Raw genomic sequence first — 27060 nt, 5'->3', positions numbered from 1 at the left:
GGTCTAAAAAAATCTCATTCAACCAACCAACAAATATCTGAGCACCTACTACTTGCCAAGAACTATGATAGACCTTGAAGATTATAAAAGACAATAAGGCAGACAGGATTCCTGACCTCTTACATCTTGTATTTTCTTGAGGGCAAGAGACAAAAATCAATTATCAGGTTTCACAATGTGAGTTACTATGAAGAAAATAAATACGGAGATGAGTGGCCAGGGAAGGGTACCCAGAAGTGGTGACAACTAAGCAGAGAGCTAAAGAATAAAATGAGCTGGATGTGCAGAGTTAGAGGAGGAGGGTTCCAGTAAAGAGACAAGCAAGGCAGAATCCTGGAGATATCAGTAAAATCCTGGGTGTTCACAAACTAAAACAACAGTGTTGCCAGAGCATAATCTGGGTGGGGGTGTTCACAAACTAAAACAACAATGTTGCCAGAGCATAATCTGGGGAGGGTGAGGGGGAGGTGTGGCCGGAAGTACAGTGAGAGGAGCAATCAAGAGGACAAGTCACCTTGGGCCTGTAGGCCATGACAAGGAACTGGATTTTAAGAGCAATAGGAAATCACTATATTTTAATGTCCAAAAGTTTTTAGGCAAGGGAATGAGATGATCTCCCTTTTAAGATCGATCTTGCTACAGTTTGTAAAACTGCCTAAGGATGGTAAAAGACGGCACCCGAGATTTCAGTTAGAAGGAAACTAGCATACAGCAGGTGAGAGATGATGGTGGTACGGTCTAGATTAAGAAAGGCCCTTGGGAAAATTAACGGCCCCGCCCTAATATTTTTGCAGAAATGATCCTTTATGATTGCGCTGCACAAATCCCAAATGAGGTGAAGGATGTTGTCTTGTCCTATTATGAACTTTTCTGGGGGAAAATGCTCTCTCCAAAATCAACATAAAATTAGATCTTTGTCACTTCTAAGTATTAGAACATAAAATCTTAACCGACGTTGTTAAACTCAAAATACATTTCCAGCATGTAATTTTCATTTTCTGGAAGGTGATTAGGAATCTTTCCAAAGAGATGACACATGGCTTGAGAACTGGGGGGGGCGGGGGGGGGGGAAGCCAAAGGAAGCAGTTATTAGGTCTCCACGCTGAAAGAACAGCGAAGTGCAGAGGCCTTGAGATGGGAATGAAATGGCCACGTTCAAGGAACAGAAGCAGCCCAGTGGCTGGAGCAGAGTAAATATCCATAGTATGTGGTCCACATTCAGTGAATGTCCAAGACATGCCTTCTAATTCGTCTGTCAACAAAGTGGTCATAAGCAGTCGCCATCAATAAGAAACAAGCAGAGAAAGGGTCTACAGTTCCAGTTGCCCCTCAAAAGGCTAAGAAAAACTCAGTTTCTGGTGAACAAAGGTAGAGATGTTTATTTGAAAGAGAATGAATATATCTAGGAGGAGCCTGGCAGTATATTCCCAAAGGCGTGACAATAAAATTCCTTAACGTGTAGTCAGCACCCTCCTACCAAATCTCACAAGCTCAGCACCCTCAAACCTCAACACGTTTGGAAAATTCGGAAGCATTTCCTCCTGTCAGCGGCCCTTCAAGCCACTTCATACAGGACAGCCTCTCCTACCCCGACCTGGAGCCTATCAATCAACGAGAAAATATCTTCCCCTCCCTGGGCAGTGCAAACCAACTCCGCGCGATCAAGTTGGATAGAGGACTGGAAACCGAGGGCTTACAGGGCAGTCCTTAACGTCATATCCGGTTGTCCGCTCAGCCGGCCTCGCCTAACCGGAAGTCGCCGGTGTGAGGACGCAAAAACGCCCATCGGGGGCGCGTCTCTCTCAGCAGCCAATGGGCTCTGCCTACCTTAGGCCTCGTCATCATTTTGTCTAATCGCGTCCTGTGACGCTCGAAGGGCGGGGGGCAGAGGGAGATACAGAGGCCGAGAGGGGCCAGGCGCCCGGTCGATCTGAAGCCGGGTAGTGGGAGAAGATGGTTTACATCTCGAACGGTAAGTTGAGAGCGGACTGTGGCTTCGACCCGTGACTTGTAAGATCGGACCCCAGGTTCCTTTCATCGTCGCTCGCTGAGTGTTGGACCCGGTGCGGCTTCCCCAGGCTTAGCGCTCCGCGGCCGGGCGGAGCTGGGCGCGAAGTCGCCCCGGCTTGTGGCGCCTCAGCAGATGGTGTCCGAGCCGGCAGTCGGGGGCCGAGGTCCCGCCGGCCTCACGCTGAGTATTGGGAGCCCTGCAACCTCGCCTTAGTATAGCAAGCGCTTGATTGTGGATTTGCGAGGGTGGTCTTTCCTCTCGGGTGTCGGTATCCTTAAAACTAGTGAGGACAAGGACGTCGATGCTGTACACGTAGCGCTTGTGCCCTGGGCACTGTTTCAGTTATTTGCTTATCGTCACATTGAATCCTGTTTTACGGGTGGAAACTCTGAGGCGCAGATAGATTAAATAGCTTGCCCAAGATCACAGAGGTAACAGTTAATGGCTGAGTCGGGATTCGAACCCAGGTAGGCTGGCGTCAATGTCCTTGTTATCTACTTTGCTGCCTCTTTCTACAACGTGTAAAAAGACCGAGCCGACCTAGGATGATAATTATATGAAAGCTTTGCATCGGCTTTTTCCCCAGGAGAGGGTAGCTAGTCATACATGGAACGTTTTGCTCGAATTTCAAGGGGCACGGGAAGAAGTACTATTTTCCCCTAGGAGCAAGTTAATTATTTCCGGAATGGAGAATCCGAGAGACTTAATTCTGCGACCTCACAAAGAAGATGACCGAAAAGGAAGGACATGACTGTGTCAGATCAATGCTAGAGCTGCCTGCCCACCTGTTTGACTCAGGTGAAATTTTTTGGTGCAGCCTTAACAAGGAGTTGTGGATCACTGGAACTAGGTCTTGATTCTATTTGAGTCATCTGTTTTTCTCCACAGACGAGTAAGGTAGTCGATGAGAAGCCTTCTGGCCGAGTGCACTTTTGCATTTCTTGACTTTTCAAAATCTCCCTTCCTCATCTCCCACTTAAAAATCTTTGAAATAAGTAGATTGATGGACACTACAGAAAAGCATCAAAATTCCATCTTAGTTTTGGGCGCTTTCAGACTTTAGTCTGTTTTATAGCCTGTTTCCTAGCCTTTGTGATATAAGCTTAAGGCTGGAAGCTTTTGTATGAATCATTGAATAATTCCTTGTATTTGTTGTGTCTTACTGTGTTCGCATTATTTTATTTGGTCCACATAAGTAGCCGATTAGGACCCTTTATCGCACTTTAAGAGTTGAGAAACGCAACTGCATTCAAACACCTTACTTCTCTCTGGGGATATTGGTGGAAGGGACATTCTGCCTTCAGAAAGGGAAAGTGGAAAAGCAAGATTGAGTCACAGAGGAAGAAATGACAGGTTCCAATTAGATCCACCTTCTTAGGACTGTATTATCAGCACTTAATGGACAAAATCTTTCTCTTACTGTCAGATGACTTTTTTTTTTTCCCCTCTCAACAATCTTATGTGATGGCTAGCCCTGGAATACTTTTTGTTGGAGAAAGAAAATGTCACATCAGCCAACGAAGCAGAGCTAGTAAGAGGCAGAGAACTAAGCCTGTCATCCATCCTCTAAAGTTTTGTAGCCCCTTGCTCTCAGTAGCACAGTGAGAGCTTAGATCCAAGTGGATATCTGAAATTAAGCTGGTCAAGAAGATAAAAGTAAACCCTCGTGGAGTGGGTAGAGGTGATTGGGGTTAACTCTTGGGATAATGGAAAGGAGAGGTAGTTGACAGTTATTCTTCCCCCCAAATATTCTGACATCTTGATTTGCAAGGCTGAAATGATAGTGTACCAAATTATGTTATAGCTTGTATTAAAGTGGTTTGAAAAATAGATCCAGTTTTGCTTAAGATAAAACGAGAGTTTATTAGAATCAAGAGTATGCAATTATAGAAAACAGTAGTTATTTTAATGAAGAACAAGACAAATTCTCTTTACTACTTAGAGCATACACTCTTTATAAGAATTATATAAAAATAATTGATTCCAAAGCCTTGTAAGAGTATGAATAAGCAATCTTTTTATACAGGCAAGAGACTTTGTAAATGAAAATACTCAACACGTTTAGGAATATGGAAGTGGTGTGAGCATTCCTTTATATTCACCTGTCCCATATGTTTCTTCAAAGTACTTGAATAAACAGGTATTTTTACACCCATGTTGATAGCAGCATTATTCACAGTAGTCAGAAGGTTGAAGCAACTCAAGTGTCCATCGACAGATATGAGTGGGTAAACGAAATGTAGTATATACATACAAGGATATATTATTCAACCTTCAGGAAGGAGATTTTGACACATGCTGCAACATGGATGAAATTTGAAGACATGCCAAGTGAAAAGCTGGTCACTAAAGGACAGAAATTGTATGATTCTTCTTTTATGAGGTTCCTAGAGGAGTCAAATTTGTAGGGACAGAAAGTAGAATGGTGGTTGCCAGGAGCTGGGTGGAGAAGGTAATGGGAATCGGGGTTTAATGGGTATAGAGTTTCAGCTGGAGAAGATGAAAAAGTTCTAGAGGTGGATGGTGATGATGGTTGTACATCAATGTAGAATGTACTTAATATCACAGAACTGTACTCTTTAAAATGGTTAATGATTGGTAACCATTGTTACATTTTTAAACCATGATAAGTGTTTGTTTCATATTTAATATATATTGTTTTATATAAAATATGTTATATATGTATACATATACATATATACACACACACATATATATGTAAAACAATTTTTGTGTTTTTTTTGAGACAAGTCTCGCTCTGTCGCCCAGGCTGGGGTGCAGTGGCGCAATCTGGGCTCACTGCAACCTCTGCCTCCCGGGTTTGAGCAATTCTTCTGCCTCAGCCTCCTGAGTAACTGGGACTACAGGTGTGTGCCACCATGCCCAGCTAATTTTTTATAGTTTTTAGTAGAGACGAGGTTTCACTGTGTTAGCCAGGATGGTCTCAATCTCCTGACCTCGTGATCTGCCTGCCTTGGCCTCCCAAAGTGCTGAGATTACAGGCATGAGCCACCGTGCCCAGCCTTTGTTATATATTTATAGAAAGAAAGTAGTTGAATAGAATGAAGTCACCCACCAAGTTTATAAACTGTAGTAGACTTTTGACATACTAGAGGAATGTCCCTAGATAATGGAACATTACTCCTCCCAACATTTCCTTGGAATGATGCTCACAGATTTCTTCTGGTGTTGGCCATTTGGACCAGTGGGCAAGTTGAAACCCAAGTCAGTCATTGTTACCTAACTAAACGTGATGCCTCTTGGGTTAGGGATTTGTAGCACTCACTAAAGTTTCTTTAATTCTTGTCTGTAGGACAAGTGTTGGACAGCCGGAGTCAGTCTCCATGGAGATTATCTTTGATAACAGATTTCTTCTGGGGAATAGCTGAGTTTGTGGTTTTGTTGTAAGTATAGAAGTGCTTTTAATTGCCCTGATATTTAAGTTGACAGGAGTCCATTGTGTGCATTATGTTAGGTATCTTAAATAAGCTCAGTTTTCCTAAAACAGTTATCTATTGCAATTTTAAAAATAGATTTACACAGGGAAATGGACTTTAGTAATAAAGCTGCTACCACCAGACATCTTATGAGTATATGTTAATTGGATTGGTAAACTTGACCACGTCTTAACCTTGGTGGTAACTACTTCGACCTATGGCTGGGTCTGTCCATTCTAATGCTAAATGACTGGGCCTCACTTTCTCTCTACTATTCTTGTTTTTTTGTGTGTGCGTGCAACATTCATTCCATATTATATAACAGGTAAATAAAGGGTTTTATATCCTTTTTTTAAAAAAAAATCCAAACTAGTGAGGTTTTTTATAATGAAGGGCTAGAATTGGTAAAGGAGACAAAAGTTTAAATGTCTTCATAATTGTAAGCGGTTACTAGATAAATGCATGTTTTGGTCTTTTACATGCTGTTTGTTAGAATTGTTCATCAACAATTAAGAAGTCTTACCTATTCCTAAATTTGAACATATATATTTGAGTGTCTCATGATCAGAGAACTGTAGGGATGGAAAGATATGGGAGACAGACTCTTTTTTCATTGACTTTACTGTCAGTAAATATCTTCATATTGCAAGGGTGGGCATGACTGTGGGAGGTGACCATCAGAGGAAGTTATCCCAGGTAAAGGAAACCACATGAAGGATGAAGAAGTTTGAGTATCAGGCCGTGGTCTTTATGCTTAATTTGATCTTAGCCGTGGTCTCGGAAGTTAAATTTTATGGCTGTATATAGCATAAATTAGATGGTGTAGAATGTAAAATGGAAGAGATGGTTCCATAGAAAAATACAACAGGGCACAAGAGAGGCCCTAAGTTACCCAATCCAAAACTTACTCTTTTACAAATTTCACCTACTCCATGTTGTTTATAAAAGCACTTTATAAACTCAGTTAAATCCTTCCATATAATTTTACGAATCATTTTTAAAAATTCCATTTAAATGGATTCCCAGAAGCCCTGTGCCTTTGCCACACCACCCTTGGCCCCTTCTTCCCCAAGATGTTAGGTAGACTTTTGCAGGGGAAATGAACATGAGACACTGTAAAAACCCGATGGCTGATTTAAAGTGGAGGTCAGGGATGACTCTGGTTTCATGCTCTGTCTAGGGGAGTTACTAGCAAATAAGAAATACAAGGAAGGGTGGATTTGGTGCACAACATGGTGCATTCAGTTTAGACACATGCTTAAGTTCAATGGTGTTGTCCAGCTGGCTGCAAGAAATGTGGGTTAGGACCTAAGTGGGTTTAGTAATCCTCTCACAGAGATGAGAGTTAAAAACCATGGAAATATATTTTAGAATGTTGTCAAAAGTGATACCTTTGTTGTTTTCTGCCCCTTGTTTCAGTTTCAAAACTCTGCTTCAGCAAGATGTGAAAAAAAGAAGAAGCTATGGAAACTCATCTGATTCCAGATATGATGATGGAAGAGGGTACAGCTTTTTAAATTGATAGTTCTTTTTATCTCTTTGTATATCTTAATTAAATTAGATATTTTAGGTAGATAGAGTTAGATTTGTGGAAATTAAGAGTTTAAATCCTGTTTTAGAAAATTAATGCATTACTGTAAAAGTCAAATTGCCTCTGATTTGATAATAATCAGAGTTAATCTGACAAAACTAAAATATACATCAAATATCCCATGGGAAAAGTCTAAATTAGAGGATGAAAACTGATGACCAACATTAAAATCTAAAGATTTCTTTTTAACATCCTGATTTCCAGTTGCTAATTAAAAACTTAGAAGACCGCCAGGCGCCGGTGGCTCACGCCTGTAATCCCAGCACTTTGGGAGGTCGAGGCGGGTAGATCATGAGGTCAAGAGATAGAGACCATCCTGACCAACATGGTGAAACCCCGTCTCTACTGAAATACAAAAATTAGCTGGGTGTGGTGGTGTGCGCCTGTAGTCCCAGATACTCAGGAGGCTGATGCAGGAGAATTGCTTGAACCCAGGAGGTGGAGGTTGCAGTGAGCTGAGATTGTGCCACTGCACTCCAGCCTGGAGACAGAGTGGGACTCCGTCTCTAAATAAAAAAAAAAGCCTTAAAGATCAAGATCAACTAGCACTGGGCTAGGCTTATGTTTTTACCTGGCAAAAATCAGCTGGAGCTGGGTTTCACTGGGGCATTACTGGAGGTGCTGTTCAGTTCATCACAATCCTTTCTTGACTCAGTTCCTTGTGTGCATTATGTATCTGGTCCCTTTAAGTGTTTTATTTTTGCCTCCTGACCTAAAATGGTAGTTTCTATTTTAAATTGTGTTTTAGGATCATGCGGGTGCTGAAAAAGAAAAGGGTCTAGTTGAGTGCTTTTAAAAGGAGACAAAGTTGTGTCTATCAAACAGTAGATACTAACTTTTTGTTTTATTAGGCCACCGGGAAACCCTCCCCGAAGAATGGGTAGAATCAATCATCTGCGTGGCCCTAGTCCTCCTCCAATGGCGGGTGGATGAGGAAGGTAACTTCAGATCTGAAATTCTTTTGTAGGATTTTGTTTTGAAAATGCTTCTGTAGTAATGTTTTCTTTAAGAAGTTGCCCAACAGCTTATAATTATTCAGACATTATTTGGAAATATATTTGTTATCTTAACCCTTGAAAAATTCACTGGCCTTATTATCAAAATGTCTTTTGAGAAAGGTTTTATAACATGTAATAGGTTGGGCTTTTCACACAGATCCAAATTAATAACCAGTAACTAATTATTGTAACATTTTCAGGTAAATGTCTGCTCTAAGAAGCAGACAACTGGACATGCACATTCACAGCAGAAGGAAACCATCAAGAAGTGGAAGGCCGACCATGCTGAGCCGTAGATGAATGTGTCTGTCTAAACAAGGACTGCTCTGTGTCCTCACAGATGAATGAGGTCATGCTAGGAATTCCCTCTACAGGGAACTGGCCTGACTGACATGCAGTTCCATAAATGCAGATGTTTGTCTCATGACCTTTTTGTATAGTTTATTAAAGTATTAATATAGTTTTAATAAGTAAATATTTTTAGGTTGCAGAGTGGACTCCTCATCTTTATATTCACGAAAAAACAATCTGAAGAAAATAAATAAAAGCCTGTGTATTTAGCACTGTTAGTGTCACCTTTTCAACTTCTGAAATACTGTTCATTGTTAACTTTTTCTCATTTATAAATCACACTATTTATTTCAGTAGTATGCATATCATATCTGTGCTCTTGAATTAATCTTTATCTTTAATATATTTGTCTCATCAATCTTTAATACATTGTGTCTGATTTGCTACCAAATATAATTATCAGGGTATTTATAAAGCCATAGCTAACAAAACTGAGCTACAAAATAGAAATTTATTAAATAGTCTTTAAAATCATGGACTTCGGCCTGGCGCGGTGGCTCACGCCTGTAATCCCAGCACTTTGGGAGGCTGAGGTGGGCGGATCACCAGAGTTCAGGAGTTCGAGACCAGCCTGCAACATGACGAAACCTAAAATAACAAAAATTAGCCAGGTGTGGTAGTGTGCACCTATAATCCCTGCTACTCAGGAGGCAGAGGCAGGAGAATCGCTTCAACCCGGCAGGTGGAGGTTGCTGTGAGCACGCCACTGTACTCCTGCCTAGGCGACAGAGTGAGACCCTATCTCAAACAAAATAAATAAATAAATAAAATGGGCTTCCATGCTATCTTGCCAAATTTACACTCTATAGCGTTGCTCAATATACTGCCTACTGGCTTTAAAATCCATCTGCATATTGATAACTTACATGCTTTCACTAGAGTGGAAGCTCTGAGACTAGGAATTTTGTTGTCTTTACCCCAGTCCTTTGAATAGTGACTACATGTAAGATAGTCATGTAGTACTTACTGGAAATAAATATTTATTGGAAAAATGAATACAGATAACTCTACTTCTAGTGTTTAATAGGCTTTGAAACCAAGTGTTCAGGTGAAAGCCTTTTTTATATTGATTTATCAGCATTTATTCAACCCTGTTTGTCAGGAAATGGGATGTTGTGGCATAAGATACCAGTGTTCAGGATAAAGAAGCAATTACAATGCAGCTTTCAGGATAAGGATAACAGTTTGCTGGCCACTTCAATTATGTGTCAGTTTTTGTTTTTTTTGTTTTTTTTTTTTTTGAGACAGAGTCTCGCTCTGTCGCCCAGGCTGGAGTGCAGTGGCCGGATCTCAGCTCACTGCAAGCTCCGCCTCCCGGGTTCATGCCATTCTCCTGCCTTAGCCTCCCGAGTAGCTGGGACTACAGGCACCCGCCACCTCGCCCTGCTAGTTTTTTTGTATTTTTTTAGTAGAGATGGGGTTTCACTGTGTTAGCCAGGATGGTCTCAATCTCCTGACCTCGTGATCCACCCATCTCGGCCTCCCAAAGTGCTGGGATTACAGGCTCGAGCCACCGTGCCCAGCCTTTTTTTTTTTTTTTTTTGAGACAAGGTCTCAGTCTTATCCAGTGGAGTACAGTGGCTGCTCACCGCAGCCTTGACCTTTTGGGCTCAAGTGATCTCCCGCTATGGCCTCCCTAAATGCTGGGATTACACGTGTGAGCCACAATGCCCAGCCTGTAAATTTTTACACATTTTAAATTCTGACAAAGTGAGGGATACATATAATGTATACATATATGCAAAGTGAGGTAAATGTATAATGACATTTTCATTATACAGACACATGCAAGGGTTCAGTAAAGTTTTGCAGCTTCCTAGATTGTATTGCCAGTGAATGGTAGAGGCATTATTAAACCTCCACTTTATAGTGGGGAGACCATGGCAGAGTCTCAGTAGGTGGCTGATTGTTGTTACTGATGGCTTTTCCTGAGCATGCGAACCATGGTCCTCTTCTATCTCCTAGCACTGCTGCTGCAGGACTTGTTTCTCGGGTCTTATCCTAGAGTCCTGGCTGCATTTGACATTCAGGTGTTCTTTGCACTTCAGAGAGAGTGTAAAACACAGGTTCTTGAGTACTTGTGCTTAACTCTTATCTTTGCTACTCAATAGCTTATGATCTTGAGTGAGTTATGCCATTTTATCCCACTTCACTCACCTGTAAAATGGATTACATTTTTACCAAAGAGTTCTTTATTTAGTATTTAGTCATCACATGCTTATTGGGCACCTACCATGTACTGAAGATAACTGGCAAAGTCTCACGGAGCTTACATTCTAGTGTGGAAGACAGTAAGTGAGCAGGCATGATAATTACAGACTAATGCTTCATGCTTCAAAGGGCATAGGATGGTGAGAGGATAACTGCAGAAGGCCTGAGGTGACATTTGAGTTCAGACGCGAGAATGAGACAGCTGAGGGAAGAGCATCCAAGGCAAAATGAACAGCAAGTGCAACAGCCCGATGACGGGAAGGGCTTGGCGTGTCTGAGAAAGATAAAACAAGTGTAGCTGGAAATGCCAAGGAATGGGGAGAGTGGTGTGAGGTGAAATTAGAAACACAGCAATAACTAGATATGGTCTTTAGGTGGTGGTTTGTTTAGATTCTGTTCCTTGAGCAAAGGGAAACCATTAGAGTTTAAAGCATGAGTGACATCTAATTTTTGAGATAAGTCTTAGTGGAGTGCTGGGTACATAGTATTAACTACATATTTTAAAACAACACGTGGGCAACTATATAAGAACAGATATAGGGGGACAGGACAAGGAATTCGAGTTAAGAGGCTGATGTTGTCATCCAGGTGAGATGAAAGTGGCTTGGGCTAGGTAGTGGCGCGGGCATGGAGAAGTGGATGAATTCAAGATCTATTTTAGAGACTGCAGGATTTACTGATGGATTGGATGTAGAAGCTGTTGACAAGTGAAGAATCAAAATGACATTTACTGATATGGTGAAAGTGAGAGGGGAGGGAATCAAGAGTTACATTTTGAACATATTTAAGTTTGCAGTGCCTTGTAGGCAATCCAGATGGAGAGACCAAGTAGGCACTGGTTATCAATCCGAATCTCTGTGAGAGGTTCAGCCTGGATATATATATATTTGGGAGTCGTATTCATTGTGAAAGCCAGGAAACTGGATAGTCACCCAAGGAGTGTGTCTAGAAAAGACCTAACCCCAACATTAGAGGCTGGACTGAACATGAGGACATATGAGAAAAATTAAGAGTACATACAGTATCTGGGAATCCAGGAGAAGAGACGTCTGTGAGGACGAAATAAGTTGCGGGTTATCAGCCGACCCCCACTAGGCGCTCAAAAAGCTACGTGTACTATGTTGCTCGCACCCTACAGAGTCAGGACTAATCACAGAAACACCCCACCCAGTCAATCCACAAGGACACCCCGCCCCCAGCCCCAGCGCCGGGCAGCCCCGCCCTCGCCTTTCCGGGGCCCTCTGGGACGACTCCGCGGCGGCCATCTTGACTGTGGGCACCCGGCCGTGCGCCTGCGCGATGGCCCTTCTGTCCCGGCAGTCGTGGCTGCGGAGCTGAAGCGAGAGGTTGGTGGGTGTTGGCGGCCACGATGACCCAGGCTGAGAAGGGTGACGCGGAGAACGGGAAGGAGAAGGGCGGAGAGAAGGAGAAGGAGCAGCGGGGCGTGAAGCGGCCCATCGTGCCCGCGCTGGTGCCGGAGTCGCTGCAGGAGGTGCGGCTCGGGACCGGTCTGGGTTAGAACTCTTTACCCTTACTTGGGTCCTCCGCTGCCGGGCAGGGGGCGGGAGGCGGCTGGAGGCTTCGAGTTCTCCCTGCAGGCCCAACCCCTGGTGGGGAGTGCGGAAGTGGTCGTTCCTTTCCGGGTCGTGGCGCGCCGGGACGCGGAGGGCTAGGAGGCGCGGAGCGCCAGGAGCCAGGCGGAGCCCCCGCAGGGACAGCGCTGCGTCCCCCCGCACGCCCTACCGGCTGGCTGTGTGCCCTGCGGCCCGGGCTGTGGCCTCAGCTTCCCGACCATAAAACGACCACGGTGATACCAGCCGCCTGCAGGTTGCCGTGAGGGTTAAATGGTGGCAGATAGAGTTTAGCACCAGGCTGACTCACTGGGAGCGTCAGCCTGTACTTGTTAAGAGATAGTTCGGCGTCCAGGCTTTTTCCTTTGTTAAGAAATCTCAGATAATGGAAGTCATTTCAAGCAAGGAAATGGTGGACATTTGTCTAAATATATATTAAGAGCTTGTGTATCAAAAACAACACGATTAGACCAAACTAACCAGAAAAAATTATTTGCAGTAGCATGCCTGGCAAAGGACCTCAGACGTATGCACGCACACAAAACCTTACTGATCAGTAACTAAAACAGCATTCACGTAGGAAAACGGGCACAGGCAGTGTACAATTCACATAAGTGCTCACATAGGGCAGCTACTAGTTAGCTATCACTACTATGACAGTGCCTGGCACACGGCAAGCCCAGAGTGGCCATTACTGTTGGACAGGCCTGGTTTCTCCATCCAGCTAGTTGAGAAGGCTGACTGGATGGTCTGTAAGGGCCTTGTCAGATGCTTCCCTCTAGGATTCTCCTACTCTGGGTGGGGGTGATTAGGAGGGGAGAGCTCACACTTGGAGATAGGACAGCAGGTATCAGAGCATGGCATGGAATGGGCTTGTGCAGAGCGCAGTATTGGGCACTCAAGCAAGTACCTCCTCCATCCCCGACAGTCAGGGAGGGTTTCTTCAAAGGAGGTGAGGTGACATCTGTTTAGAGTCCTGAAGGTGATTAGGAGCTAACCAGAGGGAGGAGGGAATCTCAGGAAAGAAGAACAGTGTGGAAGAGACTTGTGCCAACAGAGGATGTGAAGTGTTGGAGGCCCAGCGGTAGATTAGGGTGTCTGGAGTTAAGGAAGGGGACTGGAGATCATAGCGGGGGCCATATCATGAGGGTCATGTAAGCCACAGAGTCTGACTTCTTGTGAAGGCAGTGGATCACGTTGAAAGGCTTTACTATAGTAAAAGTCAACATTCCTCGAATGCTTCCGGTGGCCCAGCTCTGAGTTACACGTATAACTCATTTAATCCTCACAGTAACTGGTGAACTGTGGGAACTTCATTCAGAGCAAGGAAGTGGCAGTCTGAATTTGCAGACAGATCTGTGAATTCAGAGCCTGGGCCCGGATTCTGTAGCAATGTTTCTTCAGTCACATAAATGCTCAGGAACTGTATGTTAATTTGTCGTGGATAATTTTTGTTTCATTCATTTAAACAAATATTTGTCAAGCTATGTACTATGACTCACGTCAAGGGAACATAATAAGTTTGTGTTTAGGTAGAGAGCAGTAATTGGATACTTCTCAAAGAACTCTGTTTACTGAATTATTTTGATACCTTTGAGTCAGCTTCTTAGTTTAGCTTGTTATGTGTATGTTGTTTAACTTTGTTACCGGCATATTATTTATGAAGGTCACACATCTATGTTTTATATCTGCAGCAAATCCAGAGCAACTTCATCATTGTCATACATCCAGGTTCAACAACTTTAAGGATTGGTCGAGCCACAGACACTCTTCCTGCCAGCATTCCTCATGTCATTGCGCGAAGACACAAACAACAAGGGCAACCCCTATACAAGGACAGTTGGCTTCTAAGGGAGGGACTAAATGTAAGTCAAAAATGACCTGGAGAGAAAGCCTAAGGCTGTTTCCCTGGGAGGGCGTAGACACTTAAGTACATCAGAATCTTAAAGAAATGTCTTCATAGCTTTGCTGTGTTTTAAAATAATAATGTCACTCATTTTTCATCAGAGCTAGTGACTTGAGATATAAAGAATTAGTTACAACAAAAGTAAGTCTTTCAGGGTGAATTGAGTGTTGATGAAGGTGTTCTATAATGGAAGACACAGAATCATCACTCACTTAAAGTGATACCTTCAGGTCCTTGTTAACAGGCTTAAACTTAGTGGTTAAGCCATATTTAAACTGTAAGTATCTGAAAGAGATACTATTTCAATCCATTAGCAAATTAGATTGTTACAATAAGCACTTATGGTCTTAGATTAACCATAATTTCAAGGCAAAAAAAAATTTTTCTTGCAGTAAGAATCAACTTTATCCTATGTTACAGATGGTGATTATCAGGAAAATTCTTTGTGATCAGTGATAAATCTATATGTTACATCATAATCCACATTTTACTTTGAAGTTTTAAGTCAAGGATAGTTTTGGGAATGTAAAGTTTCTTTAATTCTGATAGTAGGCCTTAGGGTTCCATTTTTTAGTGTAACTAGCAGACCCTATGTAAGTTCAGTTGTAAGTTTAAATATAACTTGCTGATATAAGAGTCTATACTTCATTATTTATCTTTGGATCTTGTAATTCTACTTTAGGAAATACGTTTAAGAAATAAAAATCAAAAAACATTTCTGTAAAGATATTTATGGACATTTTCTTTATACTATAATGAGAACACTTGCTGATCAACATATGAAGGAATGTGACATTGTCAAAATTATAAACATAAGAATCATATAATTGTATGGAAGAGTTTCTGAAATACTTTGTAAACATGAAGTAGGTATGCTTTGATTAGTGCTGTGAGAAATTTTATGAAAAATCACTTGAAAATTTAGCATATAGTTGTTTTATAGCGAGGGCTGCTTTTGACTTATAAAAGATTCCTGGGAATTCTTTTTTTCTTGTCTTGAGACAGGGTCTTGCTCTGTTCTTCAGGCTGGAGTGCAGTGGTGTGACCTCGGCTCATTGCACCCTCCACCTCCTGGGCTCAAGCAGTCCTCTCGCCTTAGTCTCCCAAGTAGCTGGGACCACAGGCCTGTGCCACCACACCCAGCTAATTTCTTGTATTTTTTGTAGAGATGGTGTTTTGCCATGTTGCCCAGGCTGGAGGGAATTCTTAAGAGTAGTACATGTGATAAAGATTAAGGAAATGCTACTTGTTGATAAAGGAGCATTTCCAAAGATTGGATTAAATTAGTAGTTTTTGAATTGCTTTCTCTTCTCATTAAATCCTTTGTACTGCTCATCTTTCATTTTCCTCCCCCCAGAAACCAGAAAGTAATGAACAAAGACAAAATGGCCTTAAAATGGTGGATCAAGCAATATGGTCTAAAAAGATGTCCAATGGTACAAGACGCATTCCTGTGTCCCCTGAACAGGTTCGATCAACTCTTCAGATTTATTCTTTTATCACCACTATTTGTATCATAATACCATTCACATGTTCTTCCTGTATCACTATGCAAATACAAGATGGGAGTTCCTTATAAAGGAAGAAAACCCCCCGTAACTACTTACAGAATACCCGAGTCAGTGTTACAAATGCTTAGGCAAGCCACATAATCTATGAGGTGGGGGTAGGCAAGTTGATGTATTTTGCCAAATATTTGTGATTAAAATTTGCCAATGTATCTAGTGTGGGAGAGGAAAGAAAAGGAGACCCTTATGTTGCCCCTGCCTTGAATAAATTGAGATAATTTTCTGATGGTTTTTCTTTTCAGGCACGCTCTTACAATAAGCAGATGCGACCTGCAATTTTAGATCACTGTTCGGGAAATAAGTGGACAAACACATCTCATCACCCTGAGTATTTAGTAGGAGAGGAGGTAAGAAACTTCTTTACACTAAGAATGGAAGAAGGGGAACCTGATCCTCCTCCTAAAATTCACTTACGTTGCCACTAAGTCCTAGTCATTTCCTAGCACTCTATAACCCTACTTTGAGTACCAGATAGTCCCACCGACTCCTATATCACTCTCAACATTTCTCACATTCAGCAAACGTTAGTTAGATTTTTGGATATGAATCCAGAAAACCTTGAGAGGAAAGTTTTAACAAAGTACTCATCTCCCTCCTCCTTTTCTAGGCCTTGTATGTTAATCCACTGGACTGTTACAATATTCACTGGCCTATCAGAAGAGGTCACTTAAATATTCATCCAGGCCCTGGGGGCTCTCTTACAGCTGTTCTGGCAGATATTGAAGTAATATGGTCTCATGCGATACAAAAATACTTGGAAATCCCACTGAAAGATTTAAAGGTAAGTTAAAATTCTCAGTTAATTTGGATTGTTTTTAAGATTCTTGGTCAATGAAAGTACACATTACCGAGTTGTTTGTAATATAGTGTCCTTCTTGATGCATTCTTGGCCTTCAGGGTGAGGATCTTAGTGGCTTGAGGATGTCTTTTCTTCTTCAGTTAATTCCCTTCTAGTGCTTTTATTCTTTCTCTGTTTCTTTGGTGTCTCTGTTACTCAAATCAGCAAGCTTGCTTATTTTTGTCTTCTCTTTGGACCTTACTGACACATCAGTTGTCTTATTTTTCATTTTACAAGTTTTTAATAATTTCAAGGAAAAAAAACACTTGAGCATTTTTTATTTCTTTATAAAACCCATAGGATAATACAGAGGTTTGAGCTTTTATTCTGGGTGTGTAACCGTAGCTGCTACTCCTTTGAAGGGAAGTCTCTCTAAAAAGAAGTGGTGAATTTGACCTGACGAGACTCGAGTGTTAACCCTTTTATCTTTGTTCTTCTTTTTAGTATTATAGATGTATCTTGTTAATTCCTGATATCTATAATAAACAGCATGTGAAGGAACTAGTGAATATGATACTAATGAAGATGGGCTTTTCAGGTATGTCTGATATCCCAGTGAAACCTATTTTAAATGGAATTTTCTTTCTTTAATGACAGAGTTAATCTAATTTATGGATTTATTTATTTATTTATTTATTTTGAGATGGAGTCTCACTCTGTCACCCAGGCTGTAGTGCAGTGGCGCTATCTCGGCTTACTGCAAGCTCCGCCTCCCGGATTCACGCCATTCTCCTGCCTCAGCCTCCTGATTAGCTGGGACTACAGGCGCCCGCCACCACACCCGGCTATTTTTTTGTATTTTTTTGGTAGAGATGGGGTTTCACTGTGTTAGCCAGGATGGTCTCGATCTCCCGACCTCGTGATCCGCCCGCTTCAGCCTCCCAAAGTGTTGGGATGGCAGGCATGAGCCACTGTGCCCGACTTATTTAAATGCTTATTCTGAAAGGATCAGTGTTCCTCAGATACCCTGCCCAGAAGTCCCTAGGCTCCCCACTTCAGTTGATTATCTGTTTTGGGATCTTTGCTGCTCTACAGCTGATCACTACTCTGCCTTTTTTTTTTTTCCCCTAGGGATCGTGGTCCATCAGGAGTCTGTGTGTGCCACCTATGGCAGTGGCTTAAGCAGCACGTGTATTGTAGACGTTGGGGACCAGAAGACAAGCGTATGCTGTGTGGAGGATGGGGTGTCTCATCGGAATACTCGGTGAGGAACTTGGAAGGTGGCATTCCCTGTTCCCTCTTCCCTCATAATCTGTTCAACTGTAAATAATAAAAAATCACAGGTTAAAAATTATAAGATAACCATATATTCAAAAGTCTGCATAGGAAACCAGCAAGATTATGGAAGTGCAAATTCCAGCAAGGCGAAAACGAATCATTTTACCCTTCCCATTGGAACTTCTTAATACGGATTTACATCAGCAGCCCCTGAAAGTCCTGGTATGTTTTATGTGCTTTCCCATAGAGGAAATGTAAACGGTAGCTTCATGTCTTTAGCTGTGGTTTGGCACAGAGCTACTAATCACACCCTTATAGCAGAGCTTTATTTCGGCAAGTCATGTAGGAGAAAATCGGCTTTTTCAATCTGAACTATCTGGCTAGTGTTTTGAATATCTGCATTTTTTTGTCATAGTGGTGTTCTGTGGGTGAGTAACTTTATGATGATAGACAGGTAAAGAAAATTACTATCAGGACCAGATTTGCAGCTTGTCCTTCTTTAGGCAAGCCTGACATATGTGAGCACACTCAGGTAATGCAGGTGTGGGCTCTCTGAAGCATTTTGTGCTCCAGAGATGGCTTCTTGCTGCCCCTCAGGATGCTTTCATTCTTCCCGTCCTCCACATTAGGCAGTTTGAGTCTTTAAAAGAGGGCTTAAATTGTCCATGAGAAAGGGTCATCTGCTGCCTCCCACCCCAAGTTCTAGTACCTTCTAAAATCCATTTTATTTTGGCTCATCTGTTGTTAGAATATCCAGTGCCACTGGGTCTCAAAGTGTGGAGAAAATGCTGGACCCACGTTTCCTACCAATAAAATAATATAGCAGCTGTCTTCCCAAATTGTAGAAACCTTCTTAGTAGACAGCTTTCTCTAAACTGTTCTCTCATAAGTTTGTCTTGTATTGTCATTGTTGCCTTATATGCCAGTGAGTGTAGACCTCCAAACAACTGTCATATGATAAACACATATTGACTGGGAAGTGAGCTGGATTTAATAGTGAGTATTGGGTTTCTCAGATACATTTTCAAACATCATGACTACTTTAGGTGCCCCCCACTGGTTTTTGCTAAAGTTCCTTTTCTCCCTTCCATCCATTCATTCTGTCCATTCAACATACATTTCTTGAAACTTGCTATATATCACTGTGTTTAATGGACATTTTTGTTTGTTTTTTTGTGTTTTTTTTAGATAGAATCTCACTCTGTCATCCAGGCTGGAGTGCAGTGGCGTGATCTCTTGGCTCACTGCAACCTCCGCCTCCCGTGTTCAAGCAAGTCTTGTGCCTCAGCCTCCCACGTAGCTGGGATTACAGGTGTGCATCACCATGCCTGGCTAATTTTTGTATTTTTAGTAGAGATAGGGTTTCGCCATATTGGCCAGCTGGTCTTGAACTCCTCGCCTCAAATGATCTGCCCATCGTGGCCTCCCAAAGTGCTGGGATTACAGGCAGGAACCACCATGCCCAGCCTTTAATGGATTTCTTCAAACACCTTTTGCACCTTCTTAACCAACAGATTAATCATCTACCCTTTTCTCTTAACTTTAGGCTTTGTCTGGCATATGGAGGATCTGATGTGTCAAGATGTTTTTACTGGCTAATGCAGCGAGCTGGGTTCCCTTACAGAGAATGCCAGTTAACAAATAAAATGGATTGTCTTCTTCTGCAACACCTTAAAGAAACTTTTTGTCATTTAGATCAGGTGGGAGCAGAATCAATATTGCTGATTATTTTTGTTTCTAGGACAAAGTTAAGAGATTTAAAAGATACTTAAAAATGTAACAGCATTGGCTGGGCGCGGTGGCTCACACCTGTAATCCCAGCACTTTGGGAGGCCAAGGTGGGCGGATCACGAGGTCAGGAGATTGAAACCATCCTGGCTAACACGGTGAAACCCCGTCTGTACTAAAAATACAAAAAATTAGCCAGGCGCGGTGGCGGGCGCCTGTAGTCCCAGCTACTCAGGAGACTGAGGCAGGAGAAGGGCGTGAACCCGGGAGGCGGAGCTTACAGTAAGCTGAGATTGCGCCACTGCACTCCAGCCTGGGCGACAAAGTGAGACTCCGTCTCAAAAAAAATAAATAAAAAAATAAAGTATCAGCATTATACTGCCTTTTTCAACCCAAGATAAAGCCTTGAGGAGAAAGCCCTTAAGGAGTGAAAGTTTTTTGGGTTTTTTTGCTAAGGTCTAAGCAGTGAGGGTGTGTCTCAGGCTCTGGAAAACAGTTTGATTTTTTTAGGAAACAGAGTTTAGCAAATTTCTCTGTCTCATCTTGATAAAAGGTGAAGATAAACCTTTAGGTGTAAGGAGGATAGTAGGTAAATATGTAAGTACAGACATTTTGTTAAATGTTATAATTTGAAGCACTTTCTTAATATTGCAAACAATGTTTAATCATTGCTATATATGGATTGGTATCCTTTTTTTGTTTGAGACTTGTTTTTACTTTTTTCAGGTACTAAATTTTAAAAAATTAGGGAAACATAAAAATACTGTAAATTTCCCAGTTACTGAGGGAATTTGCTTATTGATTTGGGTCATTGTTTGTACTAATGTATATTGATAATGGAGAAAACAAATAATGCAAACAGTAGAAATTCCAGAAATTTTAGATAGAGGAACAAAGTAATAGCTGAATTCCTATTTTAAGTTATAGTGAGAGTGGTACAAAGCTGTAGGTTGTCCTTTTTATAGGTGATATTTAGATGATGGTGAGGCTGAAGCATAATTTGAAGAGTTTACATGCATTCTTACTGATTCACTGACAGCATCTTTTCCTGGAATCAGGACATCTCTGGGCTTCAGGACCATGAGTTTCAGATTCGACATCCTGATTCTCCTGCCCTGCTTTACCAGTTTCGATTAGGAGATGAAAAACTCCAGGTAACTTATAGGTGTCTGTTTCCGTGGGTAGAAGGAAAGTTATCCAGGTTCAGTCACACTGAGAGAATATGCACTTGCTGGAAACATTGTGAGATCAGAATGTCAACTGATTGTAGATTATCCACTAAACCAACATTTAAGCCACTGGTATAGAAAAACATCTTTCTCGTTAGCCCCTGTATGAGGAGTTGTTAATTAGAGAGAAAGGTAGCATTCTTTTTAGGAAATTATGAAGTAGATTATGAAGTACTTTATATTTGTTTTGAGATTTCTCTCATATGGTGTCATATCACCCATCTAGTTGGATGATGAGTGAGTTTTCTGGCCTGTGGTACACCAGAGAAATAATGCCACTCCCAAAAGAGAAGATTGCCTAGTCTAACTTAGAGAATCTGATCTGCCAGTTTTGTTTTTAGAAGAACCATGTTTAGTGGATCAGTTTTTTTCAGGAGGCAGTATCTTTTGTTGATCACTCTTTTCCTTCCATGCACAGGCTCCAATGGCTTTATTCTACCCAGCAACTTTTGGAATTGTTGGACAGAAAATGACGACTTTGCAGCACAGATCTCAGGGCGATCCTGAGGATCCTCACGATGAACATTACCTGCTGGCCACACAGAGCAAACAAGAACAGGTCCGTAGCAATTCTGGTAGGAGAAGAGAGAGTTTTGTCCCTGAAGGAGAAATTTGTCCAGCGTTAATAGGCCATTGTAATCAGTTCTATCTTCCAGCATAACACTGATATAGCTTTTAGAATTGTAGATCAACTGAAGTCTGAGTTTAAAATCTGGAAGACAGATTTCTCTATTCAGCAAACATTAATTTTCTGAATGCTAGTCCATACATTTAAAAGTTAATGACACTTTCCTTTTGGTGTGTATCGTTTACTTACATTATCTACTTCTGAATATTTTTTCAGCAGTATTTTCATTAAAATCTCACCTGTTACTTAATTTTGTGAAAGATGCATGGTATAGCCAAAGAACTGAATTCCTTTGTTGAAAGCGGATCCCCGTAATACGATGTCTGGTACAGGCGCACAAATTAAAGGTCTTGTCTGCTAATGAAACAGCACCAGCTCATGATGGAGACTAGATTTTCTAGTCTTTGTTCCTCCCCAGAGGCAAACATGAGGTGGACTGATAGGATCTGAAAGTAAGAATTCCTTAACAGTCATGGCCCATGAATCCCACTGGAATACTCCATTTAAAAACTCAGGGCACGGGGAATAAAGTCTGTCTGCACTGGTTTTTCAGTTTTAAAATCTAACCAGTGATGATACAGTTCTGAGAGCCACCCTGCCTACCGGCAGCTACCCTGCTTTGGAATGGTCAGAGCATCTTTATCTGTGCACCGTCTCTCATTCCTGTTACCTGGGAATGGGTGCTGGGCAGTTGTTGTATTGCTGCGTGACTTTTGTTTTATACTAGTGCATAGTAGTAGGGTAGGGAGGGATCTAGCTAGACAACATCAACAGTGTTCTGTTGTAGTAATACCACCTACTTGATTGTCCTTTTGATTTAAAGTCTGCAAAAGCTACTGCTGACCGAAAGTCTGCATCCAAACCTATTGGATTTGAAGGAGATCTTCGTGGCCAGTCCTCTGATCTTCCAGAAAGACTCCATTCCCAAGAAGTAGATTTGGGGTCCTCACAGGGAGATGGCCTGATGGCTGGCAACGATTCCGAGGAGGCCCTCACTGCACTGATGTCCAGGAAGACTGCCATCTCGCTGTTTGAAGGGAAAGCCCTGGGCCTGGATAAAGCCATCCTTCATAGCATAGACTGCTGTTGTAAGCACATCTGGGGAGACCGGGAGATAACAGTGAAACAAGATAGCAGTTAAATAAATTAGTTCAGTCTAGGATATACTTGCGCAGTGTAACATATTCAATGAAAAACAGTTAAGCGCCTACTTGACTTGCATTGCCAGGTGTTGGGAATACATTAATGAGGTAGGATGGGTTTATACCCTAGTGGAAGAAGCCAAAATAAGTCAAATTATTACACAAATGTGGAATTACCACTGGCAGGGTACTGTTGAGCAGTCAGTATCCTTTAGCTCAACTTTGTAGCACCTGCTAGTGGTAATTTCACATTTGTGTAATAATTTGAGGAATTTCACATAGAATCTTTATTCCCTAGGGGATGGTATGGAAGGTGGGAGGCAGGGAAAGCTTCCTTGAGGAAGGTGGCCCTTGAGAGAGACGTAAAGGATGATAAAAGGGGTCAGTTAGCAGTAACAGATGGGGTAGAGGAAGAAGCCTGTGAAGATCAATGTGGCTGGGAAGCAGAGTGTGAGGATGAGGCTAGAGAAGCGGATGAGGACCACCCATAGTGGATCTTGTGGGTCCCTTTAAATATTTTATTTATTTTTTTTTTTTCAGACAGAGTTTCACTCTTGCTCAGGCTGGAGTGCAATGGCGTGATCTCGGCTCACCATAACCTCTGCCTCCTGGGTTCAAGTGATTCTCCTGCCTCAGCCTCCCAAGTAGCTGGGACTATAGGCGCACACACTACCATTCCCAGCTAATTTTTGTCTTTTTAGTAGGGACGGGGTTTCACTATGTTGGCCAGGCTGGTTTCGAACTCCTGACCTGGTGATCCACCCGCCTTGGCCTCCCATAGTTCTGGGATTACAGGCGTGAGCCACCACACTCAGACTGCTAAAAATTTTGATCCTAATCCTGCAAGTAGGATTCAGTGGCGTGGCAACACGCCTACATTTGTGTTTTGTAGGGTTCCCCTGGCTGCAGTGTGGAGGGTGGGCTGGAGGGAAATCTTTGAGAAGGCTATTGCACTTGCCCAAGCAAGAGGTGTTGGTGGCTTGGCCTAGAATTATGGATGTGGAGAGAAGCATGGAGGATGTCACTGTCTTTTCAGCATCCGATGATACCAAAAAGAAGATGTACAGCTCCATCCTAGTGGTGGGAGGTGGTTTGATGTTTCATAAAGCTCAAGAATTTCTGCAGCACAGAATTCTCAACAAAATGCCACCATCGTTCAGGCGAATCATTGAAAATGTGGATGTGATCACAAGGCCTAAGGTAGGTTGTTTTATTCTGCAAGTTGGACTGTATACAAATGAAACCAGCCTTGTACGTGGACAGATCAGATCCCAGGAGGCATGGGCTTGTGTCTGAGGAGTTCTTGAGGGCTTAGGGCAAGTGGGAAAGCAAGCCATAGATGTGGTGGAAGGTGCTCTGGCCTAAGGTACTGGATTTCTGCTGCTTTCCCCTGCCGTGCTTCCCAAACTAGCATGACTGAATTCCACCTTTGTTGGGCAAGGGGAGGACGGACTGCTCTCAAGCCCTGCCAGCCAGAACAGCTCCATTTTAATCTCTTTTTTATATGAAGGATCTACTTCTGGTCCCTGGACCAGATGATGTTTAAGGATCTTTTTGGTTTGAACTATCTTGAAAGATAAACCCAGGAATTTATAAATAGATTTTGTGTGTTTTATTAAATGTCACTAACAATTCCTGGAAATGTTCCTATTTCTTTTTAATCCTGAGGGAGGGATTGTGGGGATCTATTTATTCCATTCAAACTTCGAAATAAATAAGTCATTTGTATATGTTCCTGTGTACAGGGTAAACAGTATTTGTGCAATAGTAGTAAATAATAGCATCTTTAGTTATAAAAATTTAAAAGTTTTCTTGGCTATTGAAAGAGAAAGATGCCTGTAGTTCATAAGTACTACTGTCTTTAATACAGGTTGAAAGCCTGGCTTACTAGGTATTGACTCAGCAGGGATTTTTCTCGGCCCCATATTCAAGTAAATGATTGAGTATGTATCTTATGTGATTAGGCTAAAATGTCTTCATCCCTTTTCTAGGACATGGACCCCCGACTGATTGCATGGAAAGGAGGGGCAGTGTTGGCTTGTTTGGATACAACACAGGAACTGTGGATTTATCAGCGAGAGTGGCAGCGCTTTGGTGTCCGCATGTTACGAGAGCGGGCTGCGTTTGTGTGGTGAATGGGGAGGAAATGTCACTGCTGAAGACCAAAAACAAGCTTCTTGGTATAAAAGACTCTTACAGAATATATGTATTGTAATTTATTGACCTAGATGCTTAAGTGTCATGGACAGTAAATGAATTTGAACTTTATGTTGAGGACATGATACTGGTTTGAAATTATAAACTGCTTTTGAGCAGTTTGGTCAGGGCATTTGAGAATAAATAGGAACTTACTCTTCAGTTGTAAACTCTCTTGCCCTCTCTCAGGGTCTCATAAACTCCCCAGTGATGTAGACATTGCTATTGAAGTTTCTCATGTGGTGAAGCCCTTCATTTAAGTTGGCTCGTTGAATCTCATCAGCAGGCAGCCTCATAAAACCATGAGGGGTAGTGTGTGACGAGGGAGAACTGTCCACTCATGCCATTCTCTCTCTTGTCTAGTATTTCATTAGGATCTAAAGTTGTCTGAGTTAAATGCACTTATGATATGACTCATATGTCCTTTTAGAATCCCAAATAGGGGGAAAAAGTTTTGGTGGTTTTTGGTTTTTTTCATTTTCTGTTGGATTACAGAAAAAGAATGGGACCCATTCAAGTCTCGATTTCCAAAGGTAAAGATGGAAGGCTGGGCAGACTAGCTTTTGTTATCTGACATGCCCTAGGGTGAGCTTGGAGGAAGAAAGAAAACAGTTTTTATTTGGCCAAAACAGAACAAATGCTGAAAAGGAAATCTTGTTTTCTTCCTAAAGCTAAATAGAAATGATTTGGGTATAATTTAGAGTTCTTGTGTTATACTGATAATGGTGACTGATGTAGTTATTAATACTACAAACTTAGTCATCAAGCCCCAATTTTCCTTTACCTGAAGGATTAAGTGAAAGCTTCTGGAGTTCATGATGTTCAGTATGATTAGTTGACATTAACCTCTGAGCATCCTGAAGCAAAATCTAAGTAATACAGCTATTACCACTGGTGGTCCAGGCTCTAGTGAAACCCTCTGAGCCCAGGAGGAAGAGAAGGCATTGTCCAGAGACAGGAACACAGTCTGGGAGCCCAGCGCTCTGGGAGGAGTGGGAAAATGCTGCTTCCTGCTGCTTCCTCCTAGGCACCTGCTTCCACCATCTCGCTTATCAAGGCTGGAGATGGGGGTGAGACGGAAGGACAAAAGCAGGGAACAGGTAAGAGATGGAAATCAGAATGGAATACAGAAAAATCTCTGGATGTGGAGAAATGCCGGTACTAGAGCATTTTGTATCAATGGGAGTACCCTCTGTAACTGCTCAGTAGGTTACAAATGAAGAGTCTACCAGTATTAAAAATAGTTTAAACTTGCCAGTACCAACTGGGATGTGTGCCTTCAATTTGAAAATTGTATGTTTTATTTTTTAAATGTGTTAACAACATTATAGAATATTGATGTCATTTATGTTTCTGGGGTGTTTCGATGCAATTTCGTATCAGCTGCCTGTTTTCAAAAACATAATGTATCTGGGCTGGGCGCGGTGGCTCACGCCTGTAATCCCAGCGCTTTGGGCAGCTGAGGCGGGTGGATCACGAGGTCAGGAGATCGAGACCATCCTGGCTAACATGGTGAAACCCCATCTCTACTAAAAATGCAATAAATTAGCCGTGGTGGCGGGTGCCTGTAGTCCCAGCTACTCGGGAGGCTGAGGCAGGAGAATGGTGTGAACCCGGGAGGCAGAGCTTGCAGCCGAGATCCCGCCACTGCACTCCAGCCTTGGTGACAGAGCAAGACTCCGTCTCAGAAAAACAAAACAAAACATAATGCATTTCTTGTTAAATAGTTCTTCACCTAACAGCATATTGCTCTTATAACTGGTAGAGCTGATTCAAAGGAAGTTGGTTTCTGGTCCAAGTTTGACCTCAACCATGTCCATCTTCTGCTACCAGCACTTACAAGCACTGTGGAAACTGATCATGACAAATAAGTGAAATTTGCTACATTAAACATATTGCCTCAGCCATTACTAAGTGTCCACTTGTAAAGCTGGACACAGTTTTTATTTTATGCTTCATTTTGATTTTTTATCCTTAAGACATAAATTAGAAGGCATGAGGTGGCCCTTTAAGGGTAATCTGCAAATATACACATTTTAATAGTCATCCATCTGAAATTGATCCACATTCCAGAGAAGATTCAGTATTGTGCTGTGTGAAATAAGCATTCCCAGAAAAAAACATATATGCTAATATAATGTAACCTCTGCATTAAGAAAAAGATGCTTTTAGGCCAGGCTTACACCTGTAATCCCAGCACTTTGGGAGGCCCAGGCGGGCGGATCATGAGGTCAGGCGATCAAGACCATCCTGGCTAAGACAGTGAAACCCCATCTCTACTAAAAATACAAAAAATTAGCTGGCGTGGTGGCGGGCGCCTGTAGTCCCAGCTACTCGGGAGGCTTCGGCAAGAGAATGGCATGAACCCGGGAGGTGGAGCTTATGGTGAGCCAAGAGAGCGCCACTGCACTCCAGCCTGGTTGAGAGAGGGAGACTC

General features: G+C 42.2%; 3 protein-coding genes across 4 annotated transcripts in view; all 3 read left to right on the top strand.

The window, feature by feature from the left end:
* The window catches only part of ACTR8 (actin related protein 8), a 616404-nt gene extending 591774 nt beyond the window's left edge, over nucleotides 1-24630 (top strand). The window contains exons 2-14 of one of the 2 annotated variants that reach the window (XM_050781087.1): nucleotides 11936-12091; nucleotides 13865-14035; nucleotides 15434-15544; nucleotides 15887-15991; nucleotides 16252-16425; nucleotides 16927-17020; nucleotides 17554-17686; nucleotides 19247-19400; nucleotides 20487-20582; nucleotides 21076-21216; nucleotides 22109-22373; nucleotides 23464-23627; nucleotides 24419-24630. In XM_050781087.1, coding sequence (XP_050637044.1) covers nucleotides 11969-12091; nucleotides 13865-14035; nucleotides 15434-15544; nucleotides 15887-15991; nucleotides 16252-16425; nucleotides 16927-17020; nucleotides 17554-17686; nucleotides 19247-19400; nucleotides 20487-20582; nucleotides 21076-21216; nucleotides 22109-22373; nucleotides 23464-23627; nucleotides 24419-24562 — 1875 coding nt within the window. In that variant the 5' untranslated portion in view covers nucleotides 11936-11968 and the 3' untranslated portion in view covers nucleotides 24563-24630. Of the gene's footprint in view, nucleotides 1-11850; nucleotides 12092-13864; nucleotides 14036-15433; nucleotides 15545-15886; nucleotides 15992-16251; nucleotides 16426-16926; nucleotides 17021-17553; nucleotides 17687-19246; nucleotides 19401-20486; nucleotides 20583-21075; nucleotides 21217-22108; nucleotides 22374-23463; nucleotides 23628-24418 lie in introns of those variants that run through there. The other variant, XM_050781086.1, reaches the window with a different exon arrangement.
* Nucleotides 1909-7981, top strand: SELENOK (selenoprotein K). Its single transcript, XM_050781101.1, has 4 exons — nucleotides 1909-1972; nucleotides 5325-5415; nucleotides 6868-6951; nucleotides 7891-7981. The coding sequence occupies exons 1-4, from the start codon at nucleotides 1954-1956 to the stop codon at nucleotides 7979-7981; spliced, it is 285 nt and encodes a 94-aa protein (XP_050637058.1). The 5' UTR covers nucleotides 1909-1953.
* The window catches only part of TKT (transketolase), a 643634-nt gene continuing 638379 nt past the window's right edge, over nucleotides 21806-27060 (top strand). The window contains exon 1 of the mRNA XM_050781088.1: nucleotides 21806-21809. The gene's annotated coding sequence lies outside the window, so the exon portion shown is untranslated. The remainder of the gene's footprint in view (nucleotides 21810-27060) is intronic.

The sequence above is a fragment of the Macaca thibetana genome, chromosome 2, assembly GCF_024542745.1.
Source record: "Macaca thibetana thibetana isolate TM-01 chromosome 2, ASM2454274v1, whole genome shotgun sequence".
Classification (NCBI taxonomy): Eukaryota; Metazoa; Chordata; class Mammalia; order Primates; family Cercopithecidae; genus Macaca; species Macaca thibetana.
Note: the sequence above shows the minus strand (reverse complement) of the source record. Positions and strands in the feature narration are given on the sequence as shown.